This window comes from Mobula birostris, chromosome 21, assembly GCF_030028105.1.
Source record: "Mobula birostris isolate sMobBir1 chromosome 21, sMobBir1.hap1, whole genome shotgun sequence".
In the NCBI taxonomy this organism is placed as follows: domain Eukaryota; kingdom Metazoa; phylum Chordata; class Chondrichthyes; order Myliobatiformes; family Myliobatidae; genus Mobula; species Mobula birostris.
Genome location: NC_092390.1, coordinates 9,249,794 through 9,272,219, shown reverse-complemented (window position 1 = coordinate 9,272,219; position 22,426 = coordinate 9,249,794). Strand labels below are relative to the sequence as shown.

At 46.4% G+C, this 22,426-nt stretch overlaps 2 protein-coding genes across 5 annotated transcripts in view; one reads left to right on the top strand and one right to left on the bottom strand.

Annotated features, from left to right (window-relative positions):
- The window catches only part of cyp17a1 (cytochrome P450, family 17, subfamily A, polypeptide 1), a 41,593-nt gene extending 36,019 nt beyond the window's left edge, over window positions 1-5,574 (top strand). For both annotated transcript variants that reach the window (XM_072238922.1, XM_072238921.1), the window contains 2 exons: window positions 1,259-1,362; window positions 5,037-5,574. In XM_072238922.1, the coding sequence (XP_072095023.1) occupies window positions 1,259-1,362; window positions 5,037-5,308 (376 nt within the window). In that variant the 3' untranslated portion in view covers window positions 5,309-5,574. The remainder of the gene's footprint in view (window positions 1-1,258; window positions 1,363-5,036) is intronic.
- Window positions 5,575-15,607: 10,033 nt separating this feature from the next.
- The window catches only part of wbp1la (WW domain binding protein 1-like a), a 132,511-nt gene continuing 125,692 nt past the window's right edge, over window positions 15,608-22,426 (bottom strand). For all 3 annotated transcript variants that reach the window (XM_072238918.1, XM_072238919.1, XM_072238920.1), the window contains exon 4: window positions 15,608-19,027. In XM_072238918.1, the coding sequence (XP_072095019.1) occupies window positions 18,246-19,027 (782 nt within the window). In that variant the 3' untranslated portion in view covers window positions 15,608-18,245. The remainder of the gene's footprint in view (window positions 19,028-22,426) is intronic.

Sequence of the window (22,426 nt, the reverse complement as noted above, 5' to 3'; positions counted from 1 at the left end):
GAAGGCACAGACCCAGCAATTCAGGAACAGCTTCTTCCCCTCTGCCGTCGGATTTCTGAATGGACATTGAACCCATGTACACTACCTCACTACTTTTAATTTCCTTTTTTTAATCATTATTTATATAACTATTTAATATACTATATATATACTTACTGTAATTCAGTTTTCTTTTTTCTGTTATCATGTATTTCATTGTACTGCTGCCACAAAGTTAACAGATTTCACGACGTATGCCTGGGATATTAAATCTGATTCTGATTCTGTAGAGCAAATTATTATAGGCATGGAGACCATGATATAGAGAGACCATGGACCTGTGCCTCGGAAGGTTTCCAGGGCACAGGCCTGGGCAAGGTTGTATGGAAGACCAGCAGTTGCCCATGCTGCAAGTCTCCCCTCTCCATGCCACCGATGTTGTCGAAGGAAAGGACATTAGGACCCATACAGCTTGGCACCGGTGTCATCGCAGAGCAATGTGTGGTTAAGTGCCTTGCTCAAGGACACACATGCTGCCTCAGCCAAGGCTTGAACTAGCGACCTTCAAATCACTGGATGAACGCCTTAACCACTTGGCCACGCGCCAACATGATCAAATTATTACGCAGTGCATTAAAGTAGAATAAGGTTAACAGGAGTCAGAAGACCTGTGTTGAATGTGGGTCTTCGGGCTCCTTTACCTCCTTCCTGATGGTAGTAATGTGAAGAGGACATGTCCTGGATGGTGAGAGTCTTTTATGATGGATGCTATCTTCTTAGATATTTATGAAATTATTCAACAAAGAGCAAGGGAGTTCTCCTTAGTTTTCTGGTCAAAGTTTATTCCTTGGCCAAAGTCACCAAACAAATGGGATATCTGATTATTTATTTAACTGATATTTTTGGGAGCTTTTAGTGGATTAATTGGCTGCCAAACTACCTTGCAATGGTGCTCTCTTTTCAAAACTACTGCTGGCTCCTGCCCTCTTCATTTCCAGTCCTGATGTAGGGTCTCGGCCTGAAATGTTGACCGTTTATTCCTCTCCGTGGCTGCTCCCTGAGCTGCTGAGCGGCTCCAGCATTTTGCTTGTGCTGCTATAGATTCCCAGCCCCCAGAGAACCTCTTGTGTCTTTAACATTACTTCCCTGTCTGTAAGGTGCACTGGGCATGAGAGTGCTAAAGAAGACCTTGTCAATCCACACAGGGAAGAATTACACCATAGAATGTTTGCATTCCATTGCAATTGTAAATTATTGATTCCAATGTATGTGTCGACAGCATCGGTGGCTACACAATCCCCAAAGGCACTCAGGTGACCATCAACCTCTGGGCTATTCACCATGATGAGAAGGAGTGGAAGAATCCAGGTGTCTTTGATCCAAGTAAGTGTCGTGTTGCCAGCCTTCTGCCCTCAACACTCAGTCTTGTACTATCACCGCTGCTTTCTATTTTGCCTTTGAGGTCTACACCTCTCCTTGACCCACATTTACTCTTCTATCTATTTGACTTATTGGCTTATTCTTGTCACACTCGGAGTATTATGGGCGGTTTCTGGTCAGCACATAACGGGAAGGATGTGTTGAGTGCAGAAGCAACTCATGAGGACGTTGCCTGAAATGGAGGGGGGTGGACAGGCTGAGTTTATTCTCACTGGAGTGCAGAAGGCTGAGGAGTGACCTTCTAGAGGTTGATAAATTATAAGGGGCATTGATAGCACTGAAAGGCATGGTCTTTTTGCCTCCATAATAGGGAGCTCTTTAGTAGGGGGTATGGGTTTAAAGATGAGGAGAAATTTTAAGGAGATAAGCAGGGTGAGTTTTCTACAAATATCTGGAATGTGCTTCTGAGGGATATTGTAGAGACAGGCATGAGGTTTAAAAGATATTTGGACACGTACGTGGATAGGAAGGGTGTAAGGAGAAACAGGCTTAATGCCTGCAAGTGGATTTAGCATGGTTGGCATGGACGGTTTGGGGCCGAAGGGCTGAGTGAATTATGACTCTCAATTCATGAACATATATTTCTTCAACTCTCTGATAAGGAGACCAAAACTACACAGAACATTCCAGCAGCTGTTCCACTAAGATCTTGTGGAACGTCAACGAGGGATTTCCTCACACAACTATCTAACTTCAGTACTGTTTCGATATTATCATATATTCTGCTGTTCAACAGTGATACTGAATACCAGGCCCTCTCACACCAACCGCGAGGCTGTCACGCTCTGTCTGAGCGAACCATTCAGTAACGCACATTGATCGGTCAGGGGCTCTGCTACCTGCCTCCCTCTCCCCATTTCCCCCACTCCCCCTCCGCCGCCACCGCGTGGTTTCAAGGAGCCCTCTCTAGTCCCACAGCTCCTACCTCACCGATTTCAACAGCAAGAACAAAGTGGCCTTAGATCTGGCACCAAAACATCATGTTGTCACTGATTCAGTGGCTCTGAACACTGACGCTTGTTCCACATCCACATGCTATTTACTCGTACACAAGGACAACAACTCGGACCTGTCGCCAAACCTTTCTAAATTTTGAACAATAAAATGTTATTTTTTATACAGAAGTTAACTATTTGGATACAGATACTGACTAAAATGTAACCCGGTGTGTTCAAATTCCTTATTTGCATAATTAGTCACCGATCACACTATGGTAAGACAGGTATTAATAACCAATAGAACCTGTGTGTCTGATAATTGTGCAGAATTTGTAAAGTAACTTTCCAAAGGTAAATGTCATCCTCGAATCCTTTGTTTGCATCTTTATTTTGTCTTCATATGCCAGATGGCTCCAGTCCCCTATTTCACCTCTGTTGACTGTCTGTAAACTATCCTTGCCTGGAAATTATCTTAACCCTGGCCTTGCCATAACTTCCACAATCACCCAGAACAAGAACGTGGGCAGCTCAAAACAGATGCAAACAGGTAGTGGTCATCCTGTAGACTTATTCAGCTTGAAAACAGGCTCTTCACCCCAACTCATCCATGCTGATCAAACCAGTCATACTTGCCTGCATTGTCCCATATCCCCCGAGACCCTCCCTATCCATATCCCTCAAGACCCTCCCTATCCATATCCCTCGAGACCCTCCCTATCCATATCCTTCTAGACGATCCTATCCATATCCCTCGAGACCCTCCCTATCCATATCTCTCGAGACCCTCCCTATCCATATCCTTCGAGACCCTCCCTATCCATATCCCTCTAGATCCTCCCCATCAATATCCCTTGAGATCCTTCCTATCTATATCCCTCTCAATCCTTCTATCCATATCTCTCAAGACCCTATCTATTCATATCCCTCTAACCACCTCCAATCCATATGCCTTAAGACCCTATCCATATCCCTCTAAGTTATCTCTTTCCATATCCCCCTAACCACCTCCCTATCCACATCCCTCGAGACCATCCCTATCCATATTCCTCTAGATCCTCCCCATCAATATCCCTCTCGACCCTCCTGCCCCTATCTCTCAAGACCCTCCCTATCAATATCCCTCTAACCACCTCCCATCCATATCCTTCTAGTCCCTCCCCATCAATATCCCTCAAGACCCTCCCCTATCCCTCTAGATCCTCCCTATCTATATCCCTCTAGGTCCTCCTCATGAATATCCCTTGAGCCTCCTATCCAATCCCTCTTGATCCTCCTGTCCATATCTCCCAAGACCCTCCCTATCCATATCCCTCTAGATCTCCCCTACCCATATCCAGATCTCTTCTATCCATATAAATGTGCAAGTGCCTTTGGAATGTTGTTGTTGGATCTGTCTGTCACTTTCTCTGGCTGCCTATTCTATGACTGCATCACCATCGGTGTGAAGAAGGTGCCCTTGGGTTCTTTTTAAAGCTTTTATATTTCAGCCTAATACCCAGAGTTCTGGACTGGCCTAGCCTTTGGACTGTTACCAATTAACCTCATCCCACCCAAAACAAATCCAACAGCAAAATGCTTGAGACAAACTCATTCTCTGAAAAATTTTTCCAGTGACTTCAGACTTGATTTATTACTGTTTCCCCAGTCATACACAAAATATCAGCCAAGATGAAACAGCTTTGTGCTAATACTTGCACAAGTTCATTATATCCCATCTTCATACCGGCAGGCTCAGTAGTTATCCCTTGGCAGACTTTGCATGTTTGGTACCAGGTACAGGAGTAGCTTTAAGAGGAGAGCAGGAGAGTTTAAAGGAGATGCAGAGGGCTAGTTTTTGTTTAACACTGAGAGTGGTGGGTGGCTGGGATGTGGTGATGTAGGCAGTTACAATGGTTGTGTTTGAGGCAGTTAGGCAGGTGTGCGAATACAAGGGGAATGGAGAAATAGGAATACTATGTGATTAAGTTAATTTTACATCATGGTTAGCACAAGCATTGTGGGCCGATGAACCTCTCCCTGTGCTGTATAGAAAACGAGGAACTACACCTCATAATCCGTCTTTATAGTCTCCAACCTAATGCCATGAACATTGATTTCTCTAGCATGGTCATTTCTTCTCTCTCCCCCTTCTCTCCTTTCCCATTTCCTATTCTTGTTCCCCTTTTACCCCTTCTCTTCTCTTTTCCTTACCTGTCACTTCCCCCTGGGTCTCCTCCTCCTTCCCTTTCTCCCATGATCCACTTTCCCCTCCTATCAGATTCCTTCTTCTTCAGCTCTTTACCTCTTCCACCTATCACCTCCCAACTTCTTATTCTGGCTTGTGTCCCCTTCCTTTTGGTCTCGGCCCAAAACATCGACTGTTTATTCCTCTCCATGGATGCTGTCTGACCTGCTGAGTTCCTCCAGCATTTTGTGTGTGTTCCTGTATGGTTCTGTATTGTTTGAATCCAAGTTTTGAAGAGTTTAAAAAAAAATTGGTGGCCTCCGATCACACCCCAAGTTTAAACCTGAGAGACTCTTTAGGTCTCTGAATTAGCAGGTTCTGTACAAAAGAACATACAAAATGCTGGAGGAACTCTGTAGGTCAGGTAGCGTGTGTGTGTGTGCTTTGTGTTGCTTTAGATTTCCTGTAGACTTTCTTGTGTTTATGTATAAAACAATGCTCTTTGCTCATTCCAGCCCGCTTTCTGAGCAAAGAGGGCAAACATACCCATCCTCCTTCGCCAAGTTTCATGCCTTTCGGTGCCGGCCCCAGGATTTGTGTTGGAGAGGCTCTCACCAAGATGCAACTTTTCCTCTTCTTTGCGACCTTCCTTCAGCGCTTCTCTGTTGAATTCCCCCCTGGGCAGCAGCTGACTGACCTGAAAAGAAAATTCAGGATTGTCCAGCAGCCAGGAGATTTCAAAGTTCAGCTCAAGTCCAGGAAGAAGTGGAGAGGTTGCACGCCCTAAGATAACAGCGGTGCGCCACACTGACCAGTGACATTACTTACTTTGAAGGAGTGATGAAAGTTATTGTAAACCAGTGGCCCCTCTGCTGAATGTAACCATTTACACTTTGTATGAGATTAAAGTGACTTCACAACTGTTGTCATGTATGAGCTACTAGTGTTACGTAATGGTTCTGTTAACACTGCACAGCAGTTCAATTTCGCTTACTGTCTGTAAAGAGTTTGTTCTTTCTCCCTGTTCTTTTCCTCTGGGCACTCCGGTTTCTAAGGACGCACCGGTTAGTAGGTTAATTGGGTGGCGTGGGCTTGTTGGATTAAGATTAGCTTCGTCACATGTACGTTGAAACACTGAAAAACGTGTGAAATGCGTGTTGTGTGTGGGGGCAGCCTGCTTCTGCTCCCAACACAGTATACCCACAACTCACTAACCCTAAGCCTAACCACACGGCTTTGGAATGTGGGAGGAAACCAGGGTGCTCAGAGGAAACCCCCGTGGTCAAGGGTAGAACATACAAACTCCTCACAGGAATCAAAGGCACTATAAAGTGACCGCACCAACTGCGACATTACCGTGCCACCGGGTGCTGTGTCTCTCTGTATGATGTTACCTGAAGAGGTGTTCACATAGATTGGTGAGGCCGTGACTGAACAGCGAGTCCGCAGGAGGACGACAGTCTACCCCGTAGGGCGACGTTCAGTGCAACACTATTACAGCATGGGGTATCCCAGAGTTTGGAGTTCAATTCCAGGGCCAGGCAGGTTAATTGGTTATTGTACACTCTCCCATGATGAGGTTAGGGCTAATCGGGGTTGTGGGTTTGCTGGACGGGCAGGGCCTACTCCGCATTGTACTGCTAAAATAAAAATACAAAGATCCAGCTCCCCAACAGTGTTACTGTACCGTACATCCAGGTCAGATCCCCAGTCCCCCCAATAGCAAAGTATTAATTCCCCTCCCATCACCAGGCAATCTCAACTTGAGATTTACATTGCTCAGCTGTGTGTTAAACCGACTCTCTCACATGAAGAGAGATTTACCAGCTGCTGGTTTTTAACAAGTGTTGCAGCACCTGCATATTTGAATAGATCCATCACAAGTTCAAGTTTAACGGTCATTCAACCACACATGAATACCCATGAATAGAGCCAAATGAAATAGCATTGCTCTGGGATCAAGGTCCAAAACACAGCACCAACAGTCACACACAGCACAAAACACATACAAGAGAGCAGTAAAGATAGCACCAGTCCTTGTTTAATGGAAAAGCTGGATGATCCGTTATCCCGTTATTCAGAAATCCCGAGGATTCAGAAGCGGGTTCACCAGGTTTTGTATTAACATAAAGTCATTAGACATAGGAGCAGAATTAGACCACTCAGCCCATCAAGTCTGCTCCACCATTCAGAATCAGGTTTAATGTCTCTGGCATGTGTCATGAAATTTATTGTTTTGCTGCAGCAGTACCTTGCAATACATAATAAAGCCTATAAATTACAGTAAGTATATATTTAAAAATTAAATTAAAATAGTACAAAAAGAGAGGAAAATAGTGGAGGAGTATTCATGGGTCCAATATCCATTCAGAAATCAGATGGCAGAGGGGAAGAAGCTGTTCCTGAATTGCTGAGTGTGTCTTCAAGCTTCTGTACCTCTTCTTTGATGGCAGCAATGAGAAGAGGGCATGCCCCGGGTGATGGGGGTCCTTAATGATGGATGCCTCCTTTTTGAGGCATCGCCTTTTGAAGGTGTGGACGATGCAGCTGGAAGAGTTTGCATCCTTCTGCAGCTTTTCCTGATCCTGTGCAGTGGCCCTTGCATACCAGATGCTGATGCAACCAGTCTGAATGCTCTTCATGGTACATCTGTAGAAATTTGTGAGTGCCTTTGGTGACATACCAATTCTCTTCAATCTCATCATGAAATATAAGGTGTGGTGCCTTCTTTGTAATTGCGTCAATATGTTGGGCCCAGGATAGATCCTCAGAGATGTTGACACCCAGGAACTTGAAACTGCTCACCTCTGATTTCTAATGAGAACTGGTGTGTGTTCCCTGGACCCCACCATCACCTTCCCGAAGTCCACAATCAATTCCTTAGTCTTACTGACATTGAGTGTAAGGTTGTTGCTCCAACATCACTTAGAAGCAGCTGATCTATCTCACTCAGGTACACCTCCTTACCACTGTGTGAAATTCTGCCAACAGTTGTGTCATTGGCAAATTCATAGATGGCATTTGAGCTCCGCCCAGCCACACCACCATAGGTGTAGAGAGAGGCTAAGCACACACCCCTGAGGTGCACCAGTGTGGATTGTTGGCATGTATACCTACTAAAGGTGTGTTGGATTATTGGAGATAGCTTCACTCATCACGTGCACATGGAAATAGAAGTGAAATATGTCGTTTGCATCAATGACCAACAGTCTGAGGAGATGCTAGGGACAACACACCAGTGTTCCCATGCCTCTGGTGCCAATACAGCATGCAACAACTCAGTACCCCTAACCTGTATGTCCTTGAACTGGAGTACGGTACCTGGTGGAAAGCCACATGGTCATGGGAAGAATGTACAAACTCCTTACAGACAACAACAGGAATTCAACCCCGGTCGGCGATCACTGTAATAGTGTTACACTAACCGCTACACTACTGTGCTGACACACTGCTCGTCCAGTACCACTAGGGTCCTTTAATGCAGGTGCCCACAGGTCCACTGTCATTGGCTCTGGTTGGATGTTTAACATTGACATTCGCCCAACTGAAGCAAATCCTCAGCAGACAATACAAGATCGGATAGTTTTCTGTCAAGTCAGCTGACTCTTTTTATATTGCTCAAGCCACTGGTTCTTCCCGTGTGTGCTTTTTGTTCTGGATGCCAGCATCTCCAGCCTTATTTTCAAAGTTATATTGTAGTTATTCACCACTAATGAACGCTTTCAAGGACCTAGCTGCCTAGTAACCCTAATTTTAAACCATTGTCCTAACTGTGTTATATATTTTGCATGAAATATTTTATATCGATATATATTCATGATTGCTACCTGATTTCCATATTTTACTATTCAATAAAGTTGTGGCTAATGGAGATTTTTGAGACCCCCTTCCTCTGGATTTTCTCTGTAAATTTCTCCTATTGTTGATGAATGATAGAATTTTTTAAAAATGGAACCGGTGATGTGGGATATTGGTTAGATTCTCCTCAAAACATTGTTGAATAGGAATTTACATTTCAAAATTACGTGAGGTTTTGAGCATCAAGAGTCTGTGTGTTCCCACAGGTAGGGGAGTTGATGACTAGAGAGAACTTTGCAGAAGAACCAAGGAGAGTTGTGAGTTATTTCTGTTATCAAGTTCCCAAGACATGCAAGCTGAGTTAAAAAAACAGAGGAGGCAAATTCAATGGCAACCGTTAAGCCAATTGTGGATTGAGAAAGGACGTGCTGACATTGAAGACGGTCTAGAGGTGGCTCATGAGAATGATTCCAAGAATGAAAGGGTTAACATATGAGGAGGGTCTGGACCTGTACTCACTGGAGTTTATTAAAGTGAGATCACATTGAAAACTACCGCATCTTGAAAGGCTTAGATAGAGTGGACATAGATAGGATGTTTCCCACAGTGGTGGTGGTGGGTGTGGGGGGGGGGGGTCTAGCACCAGAGGGTATGAATAGCAGGGATGTCCATTTAGAACAGAGATGAGAAGGAATTTCTCTAGCCTGAGAGTGATGAATCTGTGGAATTCATTACCACAGATGACTGTGGAGGCAAAGTTATTGGGTATATTTAAAGCAGAGGTTAGGGGTTCTTGATTAGACAGTGTCAAAGGTTCTCTTCTTCTTCTGTGTCTTGTTTTACGGCAGTTGGCACCCAGCTAAATGGTGCATCACCACCACCTTCCGCTCCAGAGTGTGCAATAAACGTACGTTCTAAATTCCTTCGCTTTTCTTTCTTTCTTTCTTTCTCTCTCTGTCTCTCTCTCTCTCTCTCTCTCTCTCTCTCGCTCGCTCGCACACACACACACAACCTACACTTTATCCTCCCATCTTTGGCCATCCTAGTACCCTATTCCTGATTCTCCATCATATACTATTAAAAAAAAACCCTGTACCCCTTGAGAAAGCTAAAAATACCCTGACCTGTGCTCTCTCACCCATGCCCAGCAACCCTTTTAATAGTCATAGTCATACTTTATTGATCCCGGGGGAAATTGGTTTTCATTACAGTTGCACCATAAATAATAAATAGTAATAAAACCATAAATAGTTAAATAGTAATATGTAAATTATGCTAGTAAACTATGAAATAAGTCCAGGACCAGCCTATCGACTCAGGGTGTCTGACCCTTCAAGGGAGGAGTTGTAAAGTTTGATGGCCACAGGCAGGAATGACTTCCTATGACGCTCTGTGCTGCATCTCGGTGGAATGAGTCTCTGGCTGAATGTACTCCTGTGCCCACCCAGTACATTATGTAGTAGATGGGAGACATTGTCCAAGATGGCATGCAACTTAGACAGCATCCTCCTTTCAGACACCACCGTAAGAGAGTCCAGTTCCATCCCCACAACATCACTGGCCTTACGAATGAGTTTGTTGATTCTGTTGGTGTCTGCTACCCTCAGCCTGCTGCCCCAGCACACAACAGCAAACATGATAGCACTGGCCACCACAGACTCGTAGAACATCCTCAGTGTCGTCCGGCAGATGTTAAAGGACCTCAGTCTCCTCAGGAAATGGAGATGGCTCTGTCCCTTCTTGTAGACAGCCTCAGTGTTCTTTGATCAGTCCAGTTTATTGTTAATTCGTATCCCCAGGTATTTGTAATCCTCCACCAAGTCCACACTGACCCCCTGGATGGAAACAGGGGTCACCGGTACCTTAGCTCTCCTCAGGTCTACCACCAGCTCCTTAGTCTTTTTCACATTAAGCTGCAGATAATTCTGCTCACACTATGTGACAAAGTTTCCTACCGTAGCCTTGTACTCAGCCTCATCTCCCTTGCTGATGCATCCAACTATGGCAGAGTCATATGTGAATTCTTGCACCCCCAATTCCCTTAGATTAATTCTCATCATCTCTCTCTGTAACCCATACTTCCTACAACTCAAAACTACATGTTCTACTGACTCCTCTTCCTGACATTCCTCACACAATCCTGTCTGGTGTTTCCCTATCATTTTCAATGTTTTGTTTAATGCACAGTGCCCCAGCCTTAACCTAGCCCACACAGTTTCCTCTCTTCTGTATCCACTACCTACCCTAGTACCTGCAACACCCTTTTGTATTTGATGTAAATGCCTCCCTTTCCCCAAAGGTTATGGGAAGAAGTAGGAGAAAGGGGCTGAGAAGGATAATAAATCAGCCACGATGGACCGAATGGCCTAATTCTGCTCCAACTGTCTAATAAATACTTGAAGTCACAGAATTCCAGGATTACTTGTGATACCCAGAGAAGTGCTCTGTAATTTCACAGAAGCAGCCTAGGCATGGAGGCCAGACGGTCTCCATTACTGGTGAGATGCCTCAAGGGATCATTGTTGCCATAGTGTTGATGGGCCCCAGACTTGCCTCTACCCCATCCACTGGGCCATTTCCACTTCAGTATAAGGTCATAAGGCAAAGGAGCAGAATTGGACCATATGGCCCATTGAGTCTGCTCTTCCATTCAATCTCTCCTGGCTTCTCCCCGTAACCTTTGACACCTTTAACAATGGAGAACCTATTAACCTCCGTTTTAAATAGGTCTACCCAATGACTTGGCCTCTACAATCATGTTGCTGCCTAACACGTGTGAAAGTGTACTGACAACACACATCAAAGTTGCTGGTGAACGCAGCAGGCCAGGCAGCATTTCTAGGAAGTCGACGTTTCAGGCCGAGACCCTTCGTCAGGACTGTGTTGCTTGAATTTCCAGCATCTGCAGAATTCCTGTTGAAAGTGCACTGAAATTGATTTGGTTTATAAATGCAGGTATTGCTGCTGCCACTAGATGGTGATAAAGTAACAAACAGAATCAGAATCAGTTTAATATCACGGGCGTATGTTGTGAAATTTGTTGACTTAGTACATAGTAAGAGAGGGAGGGAAAAACTGAAGTGAAGTATATATTAATTAGTTAAATCAAATAACTAGTGCAAATATAGAAAGTAGTGAGGTAGCATTGATGGGTTCAATGTCCATTTAGGAAGCAGATGGCAGAGGGGAAGAAGCTGTTCCTGAATCATTGAGTGAGTGCCTTCAAACTCCTGTACCTCCTTCCTGATGGTAGCAACGAGAAGAGGGCAGGTCCTGGGTGACGGGAGACCTTAATGATGGATGCCACCATTTTGAGACGTCCGTCCTTGAAGATATCCTGGTTACTATGGAGACTAATGCCCATGATGGAGCTGACAAAATTTGAAACACTCCGCAGCTTATTTTGATCCTGTGCAGTAGCCCCACCCCACCCCTCCCCAGACAGTGATGCAGCAGCTGGTTAGAATGCTCTCCCCAGTACATCTGTAGAATTTTGAGTATTTTTGGAGACATACCGTCTTCTCAAACTCCTAAGGAATATAGTTGCTGTCGTGCCTGTCGGGTCCAGGTTATTGACACCCAGGAATTTGAAATTGCTCACTCTCTCCACTTCTAATCCCTCTGTGAGGGTTGGTTCATGTTCCCTTGTCTTAAGCTTTCTGAAGTCCACAATCAGTTCTGTGGTCTTAGTGACGTTGAGTTAAAGGTTGTTGCCGCGACACCACTCAACTAGCTGATTTACCTCGCTCCTGTAGGAGGCCCTCTCGTCACCATGCACTTTAGCCCACAGTGTTGGGCTGAACTCATTAAACTAGTAAATAAACACCTAATTAAACGAAACCCTTCCAAACTATACGCCTCCATTCTCTGCACATCCATGTGCCGAAGTAAGAACCAAGATCTCTCTGTCCATGTCTTCTCCAGACAGCACATTCCATGCATCCACCACACTGTGCGAAAAAAAACCTGCCCCACATGTCTAATCCTGACAGAACGCCTTTGGGATGGGGGAGAAGAGTAGAGCACAAAGGAATTCCAGTGTCGTGAGGAGAACGTACAAACAGCAATGAGAACTGAACCCCACTCCCTCTGGCAGCTCATTCCATGCACTCACCACATGAACTAGTTGCCCCGAAGGTTCCTTTTAAATTTCCCCTCTCACCCTAAAACTATGCCTCTCCAGCATTGAACTTCGAGGCGGTAGGCTGTCACTAGTGAACAGTGAAAAGAAATTGCCTTGTACGCCATCCATTGATCTCAATTCACTACAACAGTACATTGAGGTAGTAGAAGGGAAAATTATAACACAATGCAGAACAAAGTGTCTCAGTGTCAGTCAGACATGGGAGCAGAATTAGGCTATTCAGCCCATCGAGTCTGTTCTGCTATTCGATCATGGTTTATTTATTATCCCATCTCAACCACTTTGTCCACCCTCTCTCCATAATCTTAAACACACCCTTACTAATTATCTACCTTTCAACCTTCATTTTAAATATGCACAATGATTTGACCTCCACGCCAGTTTGTGGTGGTGAATTTCACAGATTTACTACTCACTGGCTAAAGAAATTCCTCATCTCATTTAAGGAATATAAAAGTGGATAAGTCACAGTTTGAGGATAGAGGGGAAGCCTTTTAGGACCGAGATTAGGAAAAACTTCTTCACACAGAGAGTGGTGAATCTGTGGAATTCTCTGCCACAGGAAACAGTTGAGGCCAGTTCATTGGCTATATTTAAGAGGGAGTTAGATATGGCCCTTGTGGCTACGGGGGTCAGGGGGTATGGAGGGAAGGCTGGGGCGGTGTTCTGAGTTGGATGATCAGCCATGATCATAATAAATGGCGGTGCAGGCTCGAAGGGCCGAATGGCCTACTCCTGCACCTATTTTCTATTTTCTATGTTTCTATGTCTCTAGGTCCTGACAGGATATTCCCTATGACCTTGAGGGAAGTTAGTGTGGAAATAGCAGGGGCTCTGACAGAAATATTTCAAATGTCATTAGAAACGGGGATGGTGCCGGAGGATTGGCGTATTGCTCATGTTGTTCCATTGTTTAAAAAGGGTTCTAAGAGTAAACCTAGCAATTATCGGCCTGTGAGTCTGACGTCAGTGGTGGGTAAATTGATGGAAAGTATTCTTAAAAATGGTATATATAATTATCTGGATAGACAGGGTCTGATTAGGAACAGTCAACATGGATTTGTGCGTGGAAATTCATGTTTGACAAATCTTACTGAATTTTTTGAAGCGGTTACTAAGAAAGTTGACGAGGGTAATGTGGTGGATGTTGTCTATATGGACTTCAGTAAGGCCTTTGACAAGGTCCCACACGGAAGGTTAGTTAGGAAGGTTCAATCATTAGGTATTAATATTGAAGTAGTAAAATGAATTCAGCAGTTGCTGGATGGGAGATGCCAGAGAGTAGCGGTGGATAACTGTTTGTCAGATTGGAGGCCGGTGACTAGTGGTGTGCCTCAGAGATCTGGACTGGGTCCAATGTTGTTTGTCATATACATTAATGATTTGGATGATGGGGTGGTAAGTTGGATGAGTAAGTATGCAGATGATACTAAGATAGGTGGAGTTGTGGATAATGAAGTAGGTTTTCAAAGCTTTCAGAGAGATTTAGGCCAGTTGGAAGAGTGGGCTGAAAGATGGCAGATGGAATTTAATGCTGATAAATGTGAGGTGCTACATTTTGGTAGGACTAATTAAAATGGTAAATGGTAGGGCATTGAAGAATGCAGTAGAACAGAGGGATCTAGGAATAATGGTGCATAGTTCCCGGAGGGTGGAATCTCATGTGGATAGGGTGGTGAAGAAAGCTTTTGGTATGCTGGCCTTTATAAATCAGAGCATTGAGTATAGGAGTTGGGATGTAATGTTGAAATTGTACAAGGCATTGGTAAGGCCAAATTTGGAGTATTGTGTCACCGAATTATAGGAAAGATGTCAACAAAATTGAGAGAGTACAGAGAAGATTTACTAGAATGTTACCTGGGTTTCATCTCCTAAGTTACAGAGAAAAGGTTGAACAAGTTGGGTCTTTATTCTTTGGAGCATAGAAGGTTGAGGGGGGACTTGATAGAGGTATTTAAAATTATGAGGGGTATAGATAGAGTTGACGTGGATAGGCTTTTTCCATTTAGAGTAGGGGAGATTCAAACAAGAGGACATGAGTTGAGAGTTAAAGGGCAAAAGTTTAGGGGTAACATAAGGGGGAACTTTACTCAGAGAGTGGTAGCTGTGTGGAACGAGCTTCCAGCAGAAGTGGTTGAGGCAGGTTCGATGTTGTCATTTAAAGCAAAATTGGATAGATATATGGACAGGAAAGGAATGGAGGGTTATGGGCTGAGTGCAGATCGGTTGGACTCGGTGAGAGTAAGAGTTTGGCATGGACCAGAAGGGCCGAGATGGCCTGTTTCCGCGCTGTAATTGTTACATGGTTATATCTGGGTTCTAAACGGGCGTTCTTCTATTCTGAGGCCGTGCCCTCTGGTCCTAGACTCTCCCACCACTGGAAACATCTCTATATCCATTCTTTATTCATATTTGGTAGGTTTCAATGAGATTGTCCTCCTTCATCTAAATTCTTGTGATAAAGACCCAGACCCATCAAACATTCTGCACACGTTACCATGTTTTTCTGTGATGGGCAAAGTGCAGTGCAGGCAGACGATAAGACAGGAAGGTAAATCTTCAGGTCAAGATCACATCTTATCATAATGTGGCCTTATTCTTCCTGGTAGTTACTGATCACCTGTCTGTGTTGTGTACCAATGGAACTAGACACAGTCAACGTTACTGGTCACCTGTCTGTGTTGTGTACCGATGGAACTGGACACAGTCGATGTTACTGATCACCTGTGTTGTGTACCAATGGAACTGGACACAGTCGATGTTACTGGTCACCTGTCTGTGTTGTGTACCGATGGAACTGGACACAGTCGATGTTACTGATCACCTGTGTTGTGTACAGATGGAACTGGACACAGTCGATGTTACTGATCACCTGTGTTGTGTACAGATGGAACTGGACACAGTCGATGTTACTGATCACCTATGTTGTGTACAGATGGAACTGGACACAGTCGATGTTACTGGTCGTCTGTCTGTGTTGTGTACCAGTGGAACTGACAGAGTTGCAGATTTATGCTGCAGTTTCACAGAAGAGGATGCTTGAGTGTTGAGAGCAGCAACTGGAGGGCTGTTCTGGGCACAATCAGTGACTCTAGCGATAGTTTGATCACTGAATAGAAAAATAATGACCACAAGATCACTGGACACTATTGATTTTTTAATAAATTGTTAAAATATCTATTGCAAAATTACAATGTGATGTTAAAACCAAGTGTAAGCTAGCAATTGGCAGGAGCAAAGAGTGAATTTTCACGTTTTACTGACTGCTATGCATTCTTTCTGCTTTCTGTAGTTTGCATCTTACCCTTCATTTGTCTTCAAAGAAAGATTTTCACATGGAAACTATAAACCGAGCTTTAACTCCACATGTGTCGGAGAGATCTCCCCACAGGTCACATCCCTCATTTTAAAAAATAAAAAGATGAAAACTGGTCATTAAATGAAAGTGGAAGTCCCACAGACATTCCCTGAAAGGGTCTTCATGCTATGCTAAGTGTCAGCTAAACAATACAGTGCCCTTCTCCTCTCCTACACAACCACGTAACGGTTTCTACCGCAGCTGCGTTGTCAGTTACTCTACCTCACGGTCTCACAATAGTAGCTAAATTATCTTCCTAACGCGTGGTTAAATTTCTCAAGTTCATTTGGCATCCTTGTTTGGTTGGAATGAGAGCCCTGTTGCCTTGTTTCACCCTGATGCCACCCAATCCTGGTCTACCAAAACCAAATGCTTACACTGCCCCTGGGTCAACGCCTGACCCAATGAAGAGTTTCCAACACAAACTACCGAACTCAGCAGGCCAGGCAGCGTCGACGGAGGGGAATGAACAGTCGACGTTTTGGGCCGAGACTCTTCACCAGGACTGGAAAGGGAGGGAGGGAGAAGCCAGCAACAGAAGGTGGGGGTGGGGTGGAGGGGAAGGAGTACAATTTGGCAGGTGACAGGTGAGACCAGGTAAGTGGGAATACAGGTGGGTGGGGGTGTGAAGTGAGAAGGTAGAGGAGCAGGAAACTGATAGGGGGAGGAGAGTGGGTCATGGGAGAAGAGGAAGGAGGAAGGGCACCAGAGACAGGTGATGGGCAGGTGAGGAGAAGAGAAGGTAAGAGGGGGAGCCAGAACGGAGAACAGAAAAAGAGAGAAGAGGAGGAGAAGAAATGACTGGAAGGTAGAGAAATCAACACTCAGTGAAAGGTTACACATGAAGACCCTGGTCTGAAACCTTTTTGAGATCAGACAGTCTGGTGGGTTTCCCACCAAGTATCTCGGAAACACACCAGTGTGAGAGGAACCAAATCAATGAAGATGAAATCACCAGTGGGTGATTCAGAACCTTTGGGTATTAATCTAAAGCTCGTTGTGAAGTAATTGATGTAGGCTACAGGAGGAGTAGAGGGTGTACATGCAGATACAAACTCAAATTCATCCCACTCTGCCCCACATTACACTTAAGTGTGGTATTGCACAATTGAAGGAGTCAATGTTGGGCTGGGATTTTAAATGGAGGGGCCTGTCAAGTAGGCCGGGGAGCAGAGCTGCACTTACCCTTACCCCTCAGCCAACATCTAGAACAGATAAGGCCCTTCACTACTAACTGAGAGCGCTTTCTGTGCCCAACTTCAAACACCACGCCTCCTACATCACTAACCGTGGCTGCAGTACTCCATTTGCTGTGAAGCGCTTTGGGATATCCTGAGGTCAAGTATACAGTTCGGAGCCTTGTACACCGACAATGTGCACAAGATGCAATGCAGGTAGGAGAGCCTGTGGTTCTGTCGTACAGTGCGCGCGCACACGCGCACATACACACACACACACACACACTCATTCACTCACACTCTTAGGAAGTTATCCTTTCTTGTTGCCCAAAGGATTGCAGGCATTTATCTGGTAGGTGAGCTCAACCACTCCACAGTGACGAGTCTATCACAGAAACAAACCACACCAATCAATTGTCATTCAGAAAAGAAACAAGTTCCACATAGGAAACATTTAAATCATCTCAGGAATAGCACTCAGATTAGCCAGGCACCAACCACATTACCGACGTGTTTTTTTTTTGAAGAGTGAAAGACCCAGCACAATTTTTTTTTAAAATTGCATATCCCAGTACATTTATGACATTCTTTTTTGTGGCATGACAACTTCTCCAGGCAATCAGTTCATCTTGCCATCCCACACTTCCTGAATCCTCATACACCATGTGACAAACAGGGAACACAAAACCATGGTAACCAAGTAAAGTTTGTGTATCAGTACAGAGTGGGGCGGGGGGGGGAGGTGATGCATAAAGGATATCTCTCTGCAGTTTAAAGCTGATCTCCGTAATCCCAAAGAAAAACTATCACCTCTTCTATCCAAAAGTACACTGTTCTTCAGAGCCAAAGCCTCCTCCCCCTTGTCATCTGCTTGTAATCTTCACCCAGAGCTGTCACTTGTGTAAGGACACGAGGAAAGAAGAGTGGCCTTTTGAACTAACTCAAGATGAATGGAGGGTCACAATCCCATGCAAATACATTTGATTAAAAATTTAAATGCTGGATATAAAATTCCAGTTGATGTTATAATTGCTTCTAGGCCGCAATCCGATAGTGGGAATCAAAGCTCTTGTAGATAGGCTGAACATTGTTGGGTGGTTCAACACTGCCAGCCTCGTCACCTTCCACAACCCCAGCACTCTGGCATTTGCTGTCTTTTATTCTCCAGCTCTTCCAACAGCAGAGCTTTAATGGAACAACTGCACAAGGAGTCCTCGAGCAGCCGGTGGCAAGGGGGCCCCAGCAGTTAGGTCTGAGGGTCGCAGTGCTGGGGAGGCTGCAGCAGTTCGTTCTCATTGATGGTGTCCAGCAGCAGGCACACCGGTTCGTCCCCTGCCGCCTCCTGGCCGTGTTGCTGCTCTTTCTGATCCTGGGGGTGCTGGCCTTCGGCGGGGCCCTCCAGCCGCCGGTCAGGTCGGGGGCAGTGGTCGCAGACCTCGCAGCTGTCGCAGAACTCCATCGCCTCCCCCACGCCATCGATCAGGCCGTCCAGCTCCTTTGGGTCGTCGGGGTCGCCGTCCTGGTTGCAGACGCAGACCTCAATGCCGGAGTCTCCAGTGAACCTCCGGTGCCTCCCAGGAGTCTTATCAAGGTCCTTGATCTCCAGGCACGACTGGTGGTGCCAGCTCTCGATCTTGGAGGAGCTCGGGTAATAGTCGGTCAGTTGCCCCTTCTCAGGGCAGTCCAGCTCTTCCTCCTGGTCGAGGCAGCACGCCCTGACTGGCTCCTGCTCACAGCAGCCCTCCGCCGGACCCTCAGGGCGCTCGCAGGCCAGCGCCTTGTTTAGGCTGCACTCCGAGTAGGCGCGGGGGCAGTCCAGGCCCAGCACGCTCCCCTGCCGAGGTACTGCCTCGCAGACTGTCGGCACAGAGTTCCCCGGGGTGGAGGGAGCACGCGACGGCTCTGGGTTGGAGGGGCCATTGCACACTGTGACAGACTGCTGGTGGAAGGCGCTGTAGGGAGGCGGCGGGGTCACTGGCCGGTTCACGACTTCTTCATATGCAGGCAGCAGGTAGCTTGGCAGGAACCCTGTGTGTTAGATTAGGTAGGGGGTTGAATGAATGGGGGAGGAGAGGAGGGGATGGGGTGGGGGAGGGGGAGGAGGGGAGGGGATGGGGTAGGGGTGGGGGAGAAGGCAATGACGAGGAGGCAGCAACAGGGGTGAGGAGGAGGGGATGAGGGGATGGAGGGCAGGAGGGCGAGAGGGGAGAGGAGGGGAGAGGAGAGGGGAGAGAGGGGAGAGAGGGGAGAGGAGGGGAGAGGAGAGGGGAGAGAGGGGAGAGGAGGGGAGAGGAGGGGAGAGGAGGGGAGAGGAGGGGAGAGGAGAGGGGAGAGGAGGGGAGAGGAGAGGGGAGAGGAGGGGAGAGGAGAGGGGAGAGGAGGGGAGAGGAGAGGGGAGAGGAGGGGAGAGGAGAGGGGAGAGGAGGGGAGAGGAGGGGAGAGGAGGGAGAGGGGGGAGAGAGGGGAGAGAGGGGGGAGAGAGGGGAGAGAGAGGGGAGAGAGGGGGGAGAGAGGGGAGAGAGAGGGGAGAGAGAGGGGAGAGAGGGGAGAGAGGGGAGAGAGGGGAGAGAGGGGAGAGAGGGGAGAGAGGGGAGAGAGGGGAGAGAGGGGAGAGAGGGGAGAGAGGGGAGAGAGGGGAGAGAGGGGAGGGAGGGGAGGGAGGGGAGGGAGGAAGGAGGAGGGAGGAGGGAGGAGGGAGGAGGGAGGAGGGAGGAGGGAGGAGGGAGGAGGGGAGGAGGGGAGGAGGGGAGGAGGGGAGGAGGGGAGGAGGGGAGGAGGGGAAGCAGGGGAGGAGGGGAAGCAGGGGAGGAGGGAAAGCAGGGGAGGAGGGAAAGCAGGGGAGGAGGGGATAAAGGAATGAGGACAGAGAGGAAGGGAAGGGAGGGTGGTGGAGTGGGTGGTCAAGGAGGAAGGAGTGGTGGAGGGAGTGAGGTCCAGGGTAGGGTTTGCAGGGGTAGGCGGGAGAGGGGGCAAGTGGAGAGGGAGGAGAAATGAATTAAAATGTTAATATATAAACATTTCATTGCAATAAAAAAAGGAGCAAGGTGAAACAACAAAAAGAGATGTGATGTGTAGGAAAAGCTTCCCCCTCCCCCCACCCTCACACACACAGAGGTGGGTGCCTTCAATCCACTGCCTAGGGTGGTGGTGATTGGGGCTTTCAAGAGGCTCTTAGACAGACACGTGAATGTGAAAGAAATAGGAAGTTATGGACACTGTGTGGACAGAAGGGATTAGTTTAGCCATGCATTTGATCACTAATTTAATGAGTTCAGCATACATTGTGGGCCGAAGGGCCTGTTTCTGTATTGTACTGTTCTACTATGTCCGGTAAATCTCAGGTCAGGCGGCATGCATGGAGAGTGACTGACTGACTGCCTTTCTTTCTCATTTCCAGTATTTGCAGTTTATCACTCCGATGATAATCTAAGTTGGCACATTTCAGCCTTCTGGATTTAAAGTTCTACAGTATTTTGGTCAGGCAGTCCCCCAGCCTCCAAGTCTGTGACATGAGTTCAGCTTGTTTTTCCAAGAACATCGCTCAATCAGTTGGGAATGCCCTCCAGCGCCACATTTTGCAAGCTTTGTGTTTCTTAAGTACTGCCCGCTGCCCGCACCCTCCCCACCGCTCTCTAACCACCCACACTTCACAACTTTTACACTTCCTTGTTCAGATTCCCTCCAATTGCCCCATTGACCGGGATAACCTTATTTACCCCTGTGGCTACCCTGATCTCTCCTTCACAGAGATTAGTCTCCTCATCCCTCCCTCTCAACTCTGCAATTGCAGTATCTGCATTTATAGATTTTCCCTACCCAACCTGACATTTCTTTAGCTTGATACCACAGATCACACACCAAATAGTCTGCAGTTTGCAAGTTTACTTATACTAACACATGAAATTGGCCATATGGCCCATCAGGTCAATGCTAGTCCCAGGCAGGGCAGTCCCACTGGTCTCATTCCCCTCTGCCCATTTTCTATTGCAATAATTGCCTGCACCATCAGATAGTTGACTAAACCAAGCAACATGTTACCTTAGCAATCCACCTACCCACAAGACTATATTTTCTCACTCTGACTCTCTCTCTCTCTCTCTCTCATGCTGGTTAACCTACCAGCACGTCTTTGAGACGTGCAAAACAATAAAAACGCAGCACCTGGGGAGACCACAAGTCACAAGAAGAATGTGCAAACTCTCAGGTTTAAAAGAAGTTTGAGAATGTTTTGCAAAATTGCAGGGGAATGACTAATTTCAAATGTTAGAATGAGTTTAATGGAGCGAGCAAACAGAATTTCTGGCACATGGAGGGTTTGGAGGGTGTAGGAAGGGTTTGATTGATGGTGAAGTAGACCGACACATTTGCGGCCTGAAGGGCGTATTGTGTTCAATGTACTGCTCCAAGCTGCCACTAGAGGGTGTGGTGGAGCCCTCCCACTACATTTTCCACACTGAATATAAAACAGCCTCATTACAAAAATAGTTTGAGATCTGATCCACAAGCTGCCTTTACTGAACCATATGTTACCTGCTTGTGGCTAAAGGTGAAGATTAGGGGCTCAAAGTGCAGCCATGTTATTGAATTACTGGCCCTGCTGTTTTCATTCATCCTATGGGGAGAGGTGAAGCCTCCAGCTGGTATGATGTTGACACTGGGGTCACACTACACAGGGGATAGTGAGCACTTGGAATGAGGTGCCAGAGGAAGCGGTCGAGGTGGATACAACCGCAACATCTGAGAGGCGTTTGGATAAGTACATGGACAGGAGGGGCTTGGAGGTTTATGGGCAACTAGGACTAGCAGGGAGGATGCTGTGGACAGCATCGACCAGTTGGGCCGACGGACAGCAGTACTCACCAGATCTGAGCATTACCACCAGCTCCATTTCTCACTTGCTAATCAGCTTCCCAACGGTCCTACCACCTACTTAATTACTCTTGGGAGTGCATTCAAACGGGCAACTCTTACATGTTTGCCACCAAATCGGTGTGAACAGGGCGAATGAGGTTGCTCGTTTGGGTGGTGGGTGTGGAGGGGAATGGAATCTAGGTTAGCAGGGAGTTTATCCCCCTCAAATTACTCAAAATTATAATTAATTTTTTTTCTACAGAGCACACTGTGGGGAAAACTAATTCACTTTCAAAATAAAAAGCTCTTTTGAAGCAATAGTGGAGAATGCACTATCTCATTAGGAATTTGAAGAGGTTTGGTTTGTCACCAAAGTCCAGCAAATTTCTACAGATGTGCACGGAGAACATTCTAACTGGCTGCATCACTGTCTGGTACGGAGGGGCACAGCACAGGATTGGAAAAAGCTGCAGAGAGTTGTAAACTCAGCCAGCTCCATCATGGGCACCATCGAGGAGATCTTCAAAATGTGATGCCTCAAGGCGGCAGCATCCATTATGAAGCGCCCTCGCCATC